Below are 13484 nucleotides of genomic sequence, written 5' to 3' on the forward strand. Positions count from 1 at the left end.
CTGGTCTACACATGTTCTCACTGACATCTTCAACATCTCCCTGAGCAGCGCCATCATTCCAACGTGCTTCAAGGCCGCCACCATTGTCCCTGTGCCGAAGAAGTCTTCAGTGTCCTGCCTCAATGATTACCGTCCTGTTGCACTCACATCCATCATCATGAAGTGTTTCGAGAGGCTTGTTATGAGGCACATCAAGACCCTGCTGCCCCCTCCTCACTGAACCCCCTGCAGTTCGCATACCGTCCCACCCGTTCAACAGATGACGCCATTGCCATCACTCTCCACCTGGCCCTCACCCACCTGGACAAAAAAGACACGTACGTTCAAATGTTGTTCATAGACTTCAGTTCAGCATTCAACACAATCATTCCTCAGAAACTGATTGGAAAGCTGAAACTGCTGGGCCTGAACACCTCCCTTTGCAACTGGATCCTAGACTTCCTGACTGGGAGACCTCAGTCAGTCCGGATCGCGGGCAGCATCCCCAACACCATCACACTGAGCACGGGAGCCCCACCAGGGCTGTGTGCTCAGTCCACTGCTGTTCACTCTGCTGACCCACGACTGTGCTGCAACACACAGCTCAAACCACATCATCAAGTTCGCCGATGACACGACCGTGGTGGGTCTCATCAGCAAGAACGATGAGTCAGCATACAGAGAGGAGGTGCAGCGGCTAACTGACTGGTGCAGAGTCAACAACCTGTTTCTGAATGTCAACAAAACAAAAGAGATGGTTGTTGACTTCAGGAGAGCACGGAGTGACCACTTTCCGCTGAAAAGCGACGACTCCTCCGTTGAGATTGTTAAAAACACCAAATTTGTTGGTGCTTACCCAGTGGAGAATCTCACCTGGTCCCTCAACACCAGCTCCATAGCAAAGAAAGCACAGCAGCACCTCTACTTTCTGCAAAGGCTGAGAAAGGTCCATCTCCCACCCCCCATCCTCACCACATTCTACAGAGTATGTATCAAGAGCAACCTGAGCAGCTGTATCACTGCCTGGTTCGGGAATTGCACCGTCTTGGATCGTCAAGACCCTGCAGTGGATAGTGAGGTCAGCTGAGATCATCGGGGTCTCTCTTCCCACCATTACAGACTTACACCACACGCTGCACCCATAAAGCTAACAGCATTGTGAAGGACCCCACGCACCCCTCATACAAACTCTTCTCCCTCCTGCCATCTGGCAAAAGGTACTGAAGCATTCGGGCTCTCACGAACAGACTGCAACAGTTTCTTCCCTCAAGCCACCGGACTCCTCAATACTCAGAGACTAGACTGACATCTACATCATTTATTATTATATTGTAATTTGTCCTCTACTGTGCCTATTATCTTGTTTATTATTTATTGTACTGCCCTGCACTGTTTTGTGCACTTTATGTAGTCCTGTGTAGGTCTGTAGTCTAGTGTAGTTTTTGTGTTGTTTTATGTAGTCTAGTGTAGCCTTGTGTTGTCTCACTTAGTCTTGTGTAGTTTTGTGTTGTTTCATGTAGCGCCAGGGTCCTGGAGGAACATTGTTTCGTTTTTACTGTGTACTGTACCAGCAGTTTATGGTCGAAATGACAATAAAAAGCGACTTGACTTGAAAGACATTATCCCACAAGAGTAAGAAATCCTTCACAGCAATTAAATCTTTAGGCCTGAATGGGACCATGTAAAATTTACTATGCTGTTGATGTCTATATAGTAGTTGTATTATATATTACACTATGTATATATTACTGTACAAAGATCTTGGGCACATGGATATAGCCAGAGTGCCTAACACTTTTGCACAGAACTTTAATATTTTTATGCATTACACTGCACTGTTGCCACACAAAAAATAAAACAAATTTCATGACGTATGTGAGTGACGATAAATCTGATTCTGATATGGGTCTCTATTGTGGACTGAGATTGGGAAGCGTGCAGGGAGATTGGAGATAGGAGGGAGCAGAAAGTATCAGAGAGACATTCTGTAACGACCAATAACCTAATTGTCTGGAATCAAATGACCTTGCCTGGTGTCCCAGGGCTGGATGCGTCTGCACCTGCGCCACTCCCGACCCCCGGCACGCCTTCTCTGCCACCTGTCCCACACTCTCATCATTCCCAACATCCTTTGCTCCCGCCAGATTTACAAACCTGCGCTCTGCTCCATGTTGACAAATACAGCACTGTGCAAAAGTGTATTGAGTTGGAGTTTACAGCTAAGTAGGAGGAATGTTGTGTATTTAATATTTCAGTAACATTGTAAATATATTGTTTGACTAAGCATTCTTTGCTGTTTAAATAATTCTTTACAAGTTATATGGAAAAGTACGTGAATGGCATATGTCATTGTGTCAGGTGTGCATGCTTCGCTTGAAGTAAAAACCAGCTAAGGCACATTCTCCTGGGCTACTGTCTTTTTCTTGCAACTAGTTCTATGTTTTGGAGCTACAAAATATAATGTGCCCTCTATTTTTATTTTACAGCTGTGAAGACCAAGCATTGCTCTGAGCAGGAAATTTTTACATGGCCTGAAAACTGCAAGCTATGAATATTTAGAATGGAAACTGAAAATTCACATACTTTTGATTGTATTTATTAATTGAAGGGTATAATTAAATACAGTACAACAAAGAAAATGTCACATCTTGTAAAGTTTTTCTTGCCTCAATCCTCAGGAAGTGGAGATGCTGTTTTGTTTCCTCGTGCAAAGAGGTGGTGTTGAGGGATGGTGAAATCGTCGATTGTGTGCACTCCCAGAAACTTGGTGCTCCTAAATTTCCCCACAGAGAAGTCATGTATGTGCGATGAGGAGTGGTCAGCCTGCACCTTTCCAAGTCCACAATCATCTCTTTGGTCTTGCTCATGTTGAAACTCAAGTTGTGCCCATTCTACCAGCCCCTCCACCTCCTCTCTGTATACCATTATGCCATCATTGTTGCTGAGGTCAACCACTGTTGAGTTGTTAATGAGGGCAATTTATCCACCAGTGTCTCAGGAGTGACTGTATTAAATACCAAACAGAAGTTGATAATCAGTATCCTGATATATAAGATGCCAATTTCCAGATGGTATGGGACAGGACAGAGTGGAGTGCAGAGGCTATGGCGCAATCACTGTACCGATTAGAGTGATAAGCGAACTGAAAAGGGTCCAATATAGCAGGAAGATGGGATGTAATGCATTCCATAACCAGTCACTCAAAGCTCTTCATTATTGTTGAGGTCAGTGCCACTGTATAGTAGTTGTTGAGGTAGGTTACCGCCACCCTCTTGGACACTGGAACGATGGAGGCTGTCATGAGTCCTGAGGGGACGGTGGATTGTTCCAGAGAGACGTTGAAGATGTCTGTTAGAAGCTCTGTTAACTGGGCTGCACAGTCCCTCAGCACCTGAACAGGTATGTTATCATGCCGCACAGCAGGCAGTGGTCTTCCTCACATCAGCTGTGGCCAGACAGAGTGCCTGCACCTCGGCAGGAAGAGGGGCCTTCCTCGGCAGCACCTCGTTCTGCTCAGCAAACGGAGCGTAAACAACATTCAGCCTATCAGGAAGAGAAACGTCACTGTCTTGTTGCACTGGGTGGACTTGCAGTCCATTATGGTCTTAATGCTCTGCCACATGTGCCTCTTGCCTCTAGTGTCATAGAAAAGGCTGTATATTCTGTAAATAATCCTCTTTCACTTTCCTAATGGTGCAGTGAAGCACAGCTGTTGCTGATCAGAGACTTGTCCTATACCACCCCCCCCCCACAGTATGAAGGCAGCATCCCAATCAGCTGCCCCTCCCTTATTCATTCATTGGACTTCCCAGCACCTTGCCATATGACAGGAGCTGCTGTGTTTGCCCATGAAACAACAGCACTCACAGAAACACCAGTTATTGTGTGTGAAACATTTGGGGATGCTCCTATGAGTAGAATTCAGCAGTTTCTTGAGTAAAACTGTATGATGGCTGAGGTCTCCCGGTGGGTGTTGGCATTATTGTGAGGCTGGGGTTGCAGGCTAAGACAAAGGACTAAGCTTAGATCATAAATCGATTGTGGTTAATTTGGGTTGGGTGTTGAGCTAACTAAGATTAGAGAGGCTATGCGTCATAGCTAACTTGACTAACATCTAGAAAGGTGAGCTATTGATCCAGAGATATGGGGTTTGAATTCTAGCAAAGCTGCTGTGATATATAATATCAATAATTCAATAAGTCTAGTATAGGGAGCTGTGAGTTTAGCAGAAATGTCACCTGGTTCACTACTATCCTTTGGTGAAGCAAATCTGCCACCTTAATGTCTATAGCTGACTCTAGATTCATGACTGTGGACGATTACAAAGTTTTAAAGTTTCAAAGTAAATTTATTATGTCTATCATATACAACCCTAAGATTCATCTTCTTGCAGGCAACCACAAAACAAGAAAACCACACAATAGAATCCACATAAAACCCCACATAATCAAGACTGACGAGTCTCAAATGTGCAAAAAAAGACAGATTGTTCAAACAGTAAAAGAAGTAAACAAATAACATAAAGACCATGAAATCGAGTCCACAGCCACAGAACCAGATCTGTGGTAAGGCAAGTGAAGCCAGTCCAGCAGCCCAATGGCTGAAGTGCAACGACTACTCCTGAACCTGGCAGTGTGGACCCTGGTACTCCTGTACCACCTGTCTGACGACAGTAGTGAGAAGAGAGGGAAACAGGTCAAAACCCAGTCAGACGGGACAGGCTCAGGTAGAGGATCTTGGCTGACATGGAAATATGAGCCTCGGGCCTCAGCCTCGGCCTTGATGCCTTCACTTTAATAATCTAGCTCAGCGCTTACATCAGCTAAACATTGGTTCATTTTTCACTCTCAGACCTGGAGACACTTGTGGGCTGCTCAGCACAATCCTCACTGATTTGATTTGACATGAACAACACATTTCACTTCATTCTGGCCCTAGGTCCGCTCTAACAATAACCGTTGTGCCGTAGCTGCATTCTTGAGAGTCCACTTCGCCGAATCCTTCAATAGTCCGCTAAAACACCAGTTTCTTCAGACGCTTCAAAAGCACACGTCCCACAGTGAAACTGCAGGCTGCAGAATGCAGTGATCGCAGTCCGTAAGGAGTAAATTAGGTAGGACAGCTGGTAGTTTGGTGAGCTGCCCGCCAAACATCTCGGCGTATCTCCAGCACCATCTTGGGCGTCAGGGTGGCACAGCAGAATACTATTAGTATAACAGTATTCTAGCACCAGTGATCACCAGTCAGGGCTCGATCCCTGCCAGTGCCTGTAAGGAGTTTGTACCTCCTCCCCATAACCCCTGGGCTTCCTGTTTCCTCCCACATTCCAAAGGTATACATAGAAACATAGAAAATAGGTGCAGGAGTAGGCCATTCGGCCCTTCGAGCCCACACCGCCATTCAGTATGATCATGGCTGATCATCCAACTCAGAACCCTGTACCGGCCTTCCCTCTATACCCCCTGATCCCTTTAGCCACAAGGGCCATATCTAACTCCCTCGAAGTTACGGTTAGGGTTAAGCTGTGGCCATGTTATGTTGGTGCTGGAAGCGTGACAACAGATGCGGGCTGCCCAGTACAAACCTCATTGATTTGATTTGACGCATTTCACTGTATGTTTTGATGTACGTGTGACAAATAAAGCCAATCTTTAAATCTCTACAGTCCGATGCATTTCATCAAACCATTTACTTCAGAGCAGTTAGGAGTGGACAACAAACGGCAAGCTTGTACTTGACACCAAAATCCCATGAACAATTTAAAAAACAGGTCACAAGGCAAGAGATTTGTAACCGTTTAGAAAATAATCCGAGAGGAAGGATGGAGGATGAGGGGAGAAGAAATGCTAACGAAGTTCAGAAGAGTTCAACGAAGACAGTCTGATGTAAGAAGTACATAGCACAGTATGACTTTATTTATGGTGGTGCTGAGAGGTCCATTAGTGAAGAGGAGTCTGCAGATGATGAAGGAATGATTAACATTTTAGCCTGATGAAGGTGATGTAAGAATTGAAGTGGGTAGGCAATATTTCTGAATTGAAGAATTAGCAGTAGCGCCTTTAGTGATGGAAGTTCAAAGTAAAGTTTATTATCGGAGTACGTTCACGTCACCCCACATAACCCTGAGATTTTTTTTGCTGCTGGCATGCTGAGCGAATCTGTAGAACAGTAACTGTAAGCAGGATCAATGGGCAATAAACTGTAAATGCAGGTGTAAATAAATAGCAATAAATAACGGGCATGAAATAACAAGTTAAAGCGAGACCATCAGTTGTGGGAACACCAAAAGCACAGTGAGGGTAGCTATCCCCTTTTGTTCAAGAGCCTGACGGTTGATGGATAGTAACTGTTCTTGAACCTGTTGGTGCAAGTCCTGAGGCACTTGTACTTTCTCCCTGATGGCAGCAGTGAGAAAAAGAGCATGGCCTAGGCGGTGAGGATCTTTGATGATGGGCGCTAGTTTTCTATGGCAATGTTTCATGCAGATGTGTTCAATGGTTGGGAGAGCTTTACTGGGCCAAATCTACTGCCTTTTGTAGGATTTTCCACTCAAAGGCATCGGTGTTCCCATACCAGGCCGTAATGCAGGCATTTTTGAAATAGCTTGGAAAGTAAATCATTGAAGATTTTCCCTAATCCAGTTTAAAACTGTACGTTACAGGTTATTGCTCTACTAAAGTTTGGATTATTTGATGCACATTCTTTTTGCAGTTGAGGAATGCTGCTACATTTGTGTTGTAACACACCCATGATTTTTGCATTTATTTCCATGAAAATGACCCCACAGACACAGTTGTGCAGGACATGTAATCATAAAAGGAGCAGAAGGCAAGTATTTGCTTTATAGAAAAACAATTGTAAAAATATTTTTATCCAGGTGTAATTTTTTTTATAGAAGAACTAGATCTACTTAAAGCTTTGTTTTATAGTATTCTCCTGAAAGACATAATAAAATGACATCCAATCAAAGTTACAGCTTTAAATATAACATGCTGCTGACAATAGGCATTAACTGAACCATTTTTTTTTGCTACAGGGAGTTTATTTCTTTTCATTCAACATCATTCCTTCAAAATGCTGAAAGATCAAACACGCTTCTTCACACACCCACTAATTCTTGCACTCTCCACACCTTTGCCAGTTTTAGCTTTGTGGGAACCTGCCTCAGGCATATTGCTCATTAGTTTCTGACTGGCTGCCTCCAAGAAAATGGGCACTTTTGCTAGCTATTTATTTATTTTAAAATAAAACCTTAATCAGAGTCTATTCATGGTACTTAATGAAATAGTATTTAATCAAAAAGCATAGAAAATGTTTAACTCAAAGGATCAAGAGTTGAAATACATGATTAACAAATTTGCATTTGATGCCATATTACACAACTAATAATTCACGTGTAAATTCATGAAGGTGCATTAAATGCCGGCTTTTAAACTTAACTAATATTACCGTTGCAGTTAGGGGGACTCACACTGCATGCAGAGATGCACCTGCAGTGTCACACGTCAAATTCACTTCCCTGAAGCCAAACCAGTGATCAAAGAGCATGTGGCCAGTTTTAAATATTACAATATATTTTCATTCATTGTGGTTTCTATTTTGAATTTTAGCAGAAACTTTGTGTCACGCACAGGTACTGCAAGTGTCATGAACAATGGGCTACCAAGGTTGAATTTTCTTGTGCCTCCTCGTGCTACTTGAATTCAGTTGCAGCTTGTCTGTTCACGCATTTGAACTTTCCACTCAAACTATGTTGATGAAATGTAAAAACTCCTGAGAATCATCACCCTCATTAGGTTTCCACGGAATAATACTAGTTGGCAAAGGCCATTTAGTGGAAAGGAGTGAAGTAATAAAACTTCTCTTAGAAATTATTTTAAAAGATCTTAGCTTCTTCACTCGTTGGCCCAGTAGTTTACGTAATTTTGTAACAACTGATTATAAACAATTTAGAAACCTATTAATACTTGGCTTAAACAGCATTTTTTTTTGTAAATACAATTATCACAGTTGATGACAATTTTATTTAGTTTCTGACAATATCAATTACTCAAACATACTGTACGAACAAGGCCATTCTGATAATTGGTGCCTTCAAATACCTGACCTTTCCCCGTATTCCATAATACCTTTGGTTAAGAAAATGTATTAATTTCATAATTAATAAACGTCATTTCTGAAAAAGGTTTAAAATTCGTATCGCACATTTTTCTGCAGAATTTTTATCTAGCTTCACTTAATTACATCAATGTTGTCTGTGCCTACAACCCTCTAAAGTAACAAGCTCTCTGGGTAAAGATGATTCTTCTGAATTCCTTTTGGATATTATACGTTTATAGTTCCAAGCTCCTTTCTCCATTGGGAATGCCGTGTTGCAGTTTATGCAAACTCTTTCATGATAATAAAGTCTCTACTGAGTCAACTGTCAATAATTTCCTTTCTTGTGTAAAGTGCTCCAGTATATTGAATCTTTCATGAAACATACAGCCCCTCAGTTCTGGTAACATTATGATAAATCTACATGGCATTTTTTCAGCATTTTAAATTTTTTTTGGTAATAGAGGCACCAGAAATTCTCAATGTGCTTCAAACGTGGTTAAACCTGAGTCTGCACAAATTTAAATAACTTCCCTGTTTTTCAATTCTTTCCTCTGGTAGTGAACCCAGTACTTTGCACTTTTATTATCTTTGATTTCTAACCTTTATTGCATTGTGTATCTGTTCTCCTGATCCCGCCACTCATCAATATAATTAATTTGTACAGTAATGAAATACTATATGTAAAAAAAGAATTGCAGCTAATGACAGTTATTATAGCTATGATCTCACCAGGAACGGCTGGCTTGGATGTCAAATGCCTTAAAAGACAGAATTATAGAATGGTTTGCACAACAGAGTTGTGTTTGAAACAGGCGCTACAAGCATAATAAATTTATGACACAGAGAAGACCATTTGGTCCATCAAGTCCATGCAAGTCAAAAAGTGATACCCAGCCCAAAAATGGAGTCCTGGAGGATACAGTTCTTTAAAAACACATCCTAATAATTTTAAAAGAATGAATGAGGGTTTCTATCTTTACTCTCTCAAGATTTTAAATATTTTCATCATCTCTCCTCTAAACATTGTCTTTAGTGCTGTAGTTAAGGGAAACAAAATGTTTTCTCTTTTCTTTATGATGACCCTTCATAATTTTATACTTCTTAATTGTTTTTGGCTCCTCAGTTCCAAACAAGACAACCCTACCCTATTCCATTATTTATGCTAACTAAAACTTTACAATCTTGGCAACTGTCTTGTACATCTCCTCAATGTTTTTCCAAGTGAAATCACATCTTTCCTGTAATGGATGACCAGCACTGTAAACAGTACTTTGGCTGTAGTGTAACTGGTGTGGTATATATTGTCATAAATAATGGACAGTATCGTATTGGCCTTTTTTTAACCTCCATTTGACTTATCTTGAAGGATTGGTGGGTGTAAACTTCAAAGTCTCTCTGTTCCTCCACATCTCTCAATACTCTCCTATTTCCACTTTCCAAAAGCATTACTTCATGTTTCTTTGGACTGAGTTGTCTTTTCCAGATGTCTGCCTAAATAACAAGCCTATGCATATCCCAGCGTTCTAAAGCTTTCATCCTGATTGCCATTAATGATACCTATCTTACTGTCAAGGCCACTTTGTTATGAAGTGCTTTGCACTATTGCCGTGTAGAGACCTACACTACTTTTTGTATCATGCGGATACAGATGTTACAATCATGAGTCATACAAGTCACAGTGAAACTTTAGAAAGCACTTGCCACCCCTCCTGTTACCATCACAGGATACCCAGCATCTGACCTGCTCTTAAAGCCACAGATATCATAGTGCTTTTGAGATGGTATCGAGAAGCTTCAGTCCATGCATTACACCAACACAGAAGCCCCATGTCAGTAGCAGAAGAAAAGCACCATTTAACAAACTACTCAGCCACTCACACCACCAAGCACTTTTCATTCCACCTGCAGAAGAGTCTGTGATTCTACACTAGCTTCAGCAAGTACTTCAAAATCACCCTCACCCCCAAGTATCTGCCCAAGACCACTTATGTGGCTGGTCTTCTTGGGTTTCAAATCAATGGTGAGCCATGGAATGAGGATAGAAATACCACTGAATGTCAAGGATCAGTGGATAAAACTTTCTCTGTCTGTGGAAGGAAATATAGACAAAGAGAATGCTTCCAATACCAAGATTAATGATTATCCCAGGATCCATGGAAAACCACTATCTGTGCCATTTGCTATTCATAGAATCTTGCTACATGCAAACTGTCTGCTTCAGTTGCTTACAAAACCATAGGAACTGTATTTCAAAAATAACTAATTGGTTGTTATTAGTTATTTAATATCCAAAAGACATGAATTGACTTATTCTTTCCCAATTCAATCAATCAGATGACCAAATAATGCAGGATGAACCCATTTCCTAATTATTGATGACCTATATTAAACAGCTCAGGAAACACCATTCTGACAGATACAGTATAAACTTCTAATATGTAAAAATACAATTTATGATAAAACTGTTCTTTAGTATAGGAGAGGCAATATCTTGTTAACATTCAGATGTACAGTGCCTATGAAGAGCATTCAACCCTCCCCCCCCCCCAATACCATGGAAGTTTTCATTTTTTTTGTTTTACAACACTGAATCATAGTGGATTTAATTTGTTTTTTTTTGACACTAATCAACAGAGACTCTCATGTCAAAGTGAAAACAGATCTCTACAAAGTGATCTAAATGAATTACAAATATAGAACACAGAATAATTGATTGCATAAGTATTCACCTGCTTCAAGTCAGTATTTAGTAGATGCACCTTTGGCAGCAGTCACAGCCTTGTGTCTGTGTGGATAGGTCTCTATCAGCTTTGCAAATCTGGACACCTCAATTTTTTCCCATTCTTCTTTACAATACTCAAGCTCTGTCAGATTGCATGGGGATCATGAGTGAACAGCCCTTTTCAAGTCCAGCCACAAATTGTTAATTGGATTGAGGTCTGGACTCTGACTTAGCCACTCCAGGACATTCATTTTGCTGTTTTAAGTCATTCCTGTGTAGCTTTGGCTTTATGCTTGGGGTCATTGTCTTGCTGGAAAACAAATCTTCTCCCAAGTCACAGTTCTCTTGTAAACTGCAGCAGGTTTTCCTCCAGAATTTCCCTGTACTTTGCTGAATTAATTTTACCCTCTAATTTCACAAGCCCTCCAGGGCTTGTTGCAGTGAAGTATCCCCACAGCATGATGCGGCCACCACCAGGCTTCATGGTAAGGATGGTGTGTTTTTGATGTGCGGTGTTGGCTTATGCCAAACATAGCATTTAGTCTGATGGCCAAAAAGCTCAACTTTGATTTCATCAGACCATAGAACCTTCTCCCAGCTGACTTCAGAGTCTCCCACATCTATCCTGGCAAACTCTAGCTCAGATTTCATTTGAGTTTTTTTCAACAGTGGCTTTCTCTTTGCCACTCTCCCATAAAGCTGCGGCTGGTGAAGCACCCAGGCAACAGTTGTTGTATGTGCAGTCTCTTCCCATCTCAGCAACTGAAGCTTGTAACTCTCTGGAGTTGTCACAGGTCTCTTGGTGGCCTCCCTCACTAGTCCTTTTCTTGCATGATCACTTAGTTTTTGAGGACGGTCTGCTCCAGGTAGATTTACAGTTGTGCCATATTCTTGCCATTTCTTGATGATTAACTTAACAGTACTCCAAGGGATATTCAGTAACTTGAAAATTTTCTTGTATCCATCTCCTGACTTGTGCTTTTCAATAACCTTTCACAGAGTTGCTTGGAATGTTCTTTTGTCTTCATGGTGTAGTTTTTGCCAGGACACTGACTCACCAGCAGTTGGACCTTCCACATACAGGTGTATTTTTATTGCAATCAATTGAAACACCTTGACTGCACACAGTGATCTCCAACAACAGATCTCCATTTAACTAATTATGTGACTTACCAATTGGCTGCACCAGTGATGATTTGGTGTGTCATATTAAAGGGGTGAATACTTATGCAATCAATTACTTTGTGTTTTATATCTGTAATTTATAACTTAGATCACTTTGTAGAGATCTGTTTTCACTTTGACACAAAAGAGTCTTCTTCTGTTGATCAGTGTCAAAAAAAGCCAAATTAAATCCACTGTGATTCAATGCTTTAACAGCATAAGAAATAGGAGCAGGAGTCGGCCATCTGGCCTATCAAGCCTGCTCCGCCATTCAGTAAGATCATGGCTGATTTGGCTGTGGACTCACTGCCACCCATCTGCCTTTTCCCCATAATTCCCAATTCCCTTTCTATGCAAAAATCTATCCAATCTTTTAGTGGAAACAACTTTCCTGCCTCTATTTTATCTATCCCTTTCATAATTTTATGAAAAATGTAAAATTATCTTTAACTGTAAAGCAATTAAACATGAAAACTTCTAAGGGAGTGAATACTTTTTATAGGCACTATAGTTCATTCCACAGCAATTTCATTTAAATTTTTCTTTTCCTTGCACTTTTCTATATTGGGATCTTCTTTTGTTAGAAAACACATATGGTACAAATCATGAATAATTCTGCAATGTATAACAACAGTAAACAGAGGATAATTTATCACATTTGCAGATTGTCTCATAGGGCCAATCAACAGACATGATAAATTGCAATGGAGGCAAATCAATAGCCAATTTACATTCAGTACATTTTCAATGAGCAAATAATCGGTTGTATTGGTGTTTAGTCAATGTAAAATTTCAACTACATTGGCAATGGAGGTTGCTGAGGTAAAATACAGGCTAGAGAGAAGCAACCACCCTATGGTTGCAGGCAAAATATGTGTTTCCTTCTATCCAAACATGTTTTCCTAAGTGCTTTACTCAATGTAATGAGTCAGAATAGAAAGGTAGTGCACAAAAGAAATACAATAATTAAAGATTATTTTCATGTACCTTTGTTTTTTTCCTTGTTTCCTTTGGAAAAACTTGCTAGTTTTGTTGGGATATGTTGCTGGACATTTGTAAGTTTCAGGAGCTGATTGGTTGTACTCAGAAGCTGAACTGGAACTTCATGCTTCAAGTTCTCATTATTCCTTATAATGGAGCCCAGGGAGCTCTCCACCCTGTGAGACTCGGAAAATGTCTGAACATTGTTTGGTCTCTGGTGGTTGTTCAGAGAATACTGGAGTGCGGCCTCATTTACAAAAATGGATGCTGCGTCTGGTGGTGTGCCACCCAGGCTTCCTGTTCGAGAGTGAGAGGGGGCCTGTAGGAATTAAGACAAATAACATGAGAAAATTGATGTTATTTATTGTAGTTATTTAATTGATGTTATTCATTGATGCTACTTATTGTAGTAGTAAAAACCTTTTACATGGCACACTCACCTGCTGCTGTGCTGCCACGATCCGTTCTGATCTCAAATGTGTGTTAAGGAGAGAATGTAAAGGGCTAGAATTCTCCTGAAAAGAGGAACGACAAATAA

General features: G+C 41.0%; 1 protein-coding gene across 4 annotated transcripts in view; it reads right to left on the bottom strand.

Annotated features, from left to right (window-relative positions):
• arhgef28a (Rho guanine nucleotide exchange factor (GEF) 28a) overlaps positions 1-13484 on the bottom strand; it is a 379030-nt gene that overhangs the window by 37762 nt on the left and 327784 nt on the right. For all 4 annotated transcript variants that reach the window (XM_072257921.1, XM_072257920.1, XM_072257923.1 and 1 more), the window contains 2 exons: positions 13387-13461; positions 12953-13265 (listed from right to left, as the gene is read on the bottom strand). In XM_072257921.1, coding sequence (XP_072114022.1) covers positions 12953-13265; positions 13387-13461 — 388 coding nt within the window. The remainder of the gene's footprint in view (positions 1-12952; positions 13266-13386; positions 13462-13484) is intronic.

This window comes from Mobula birostris, chromosome 5 (assembly GCF_030028105.1).
Source record: "Mobula birostris isolate sMobBir1 chromosome 5, sMobBir1.hap1, whole genome shotgun sequence".
In the NCBI taxonomy this organism is placed as follows: Eukaryota; Metazoa; Chordata; class Chondrichthyes; order Myliobatiformes; family Myliobatidae; genus Mobula; species Mobula birostris.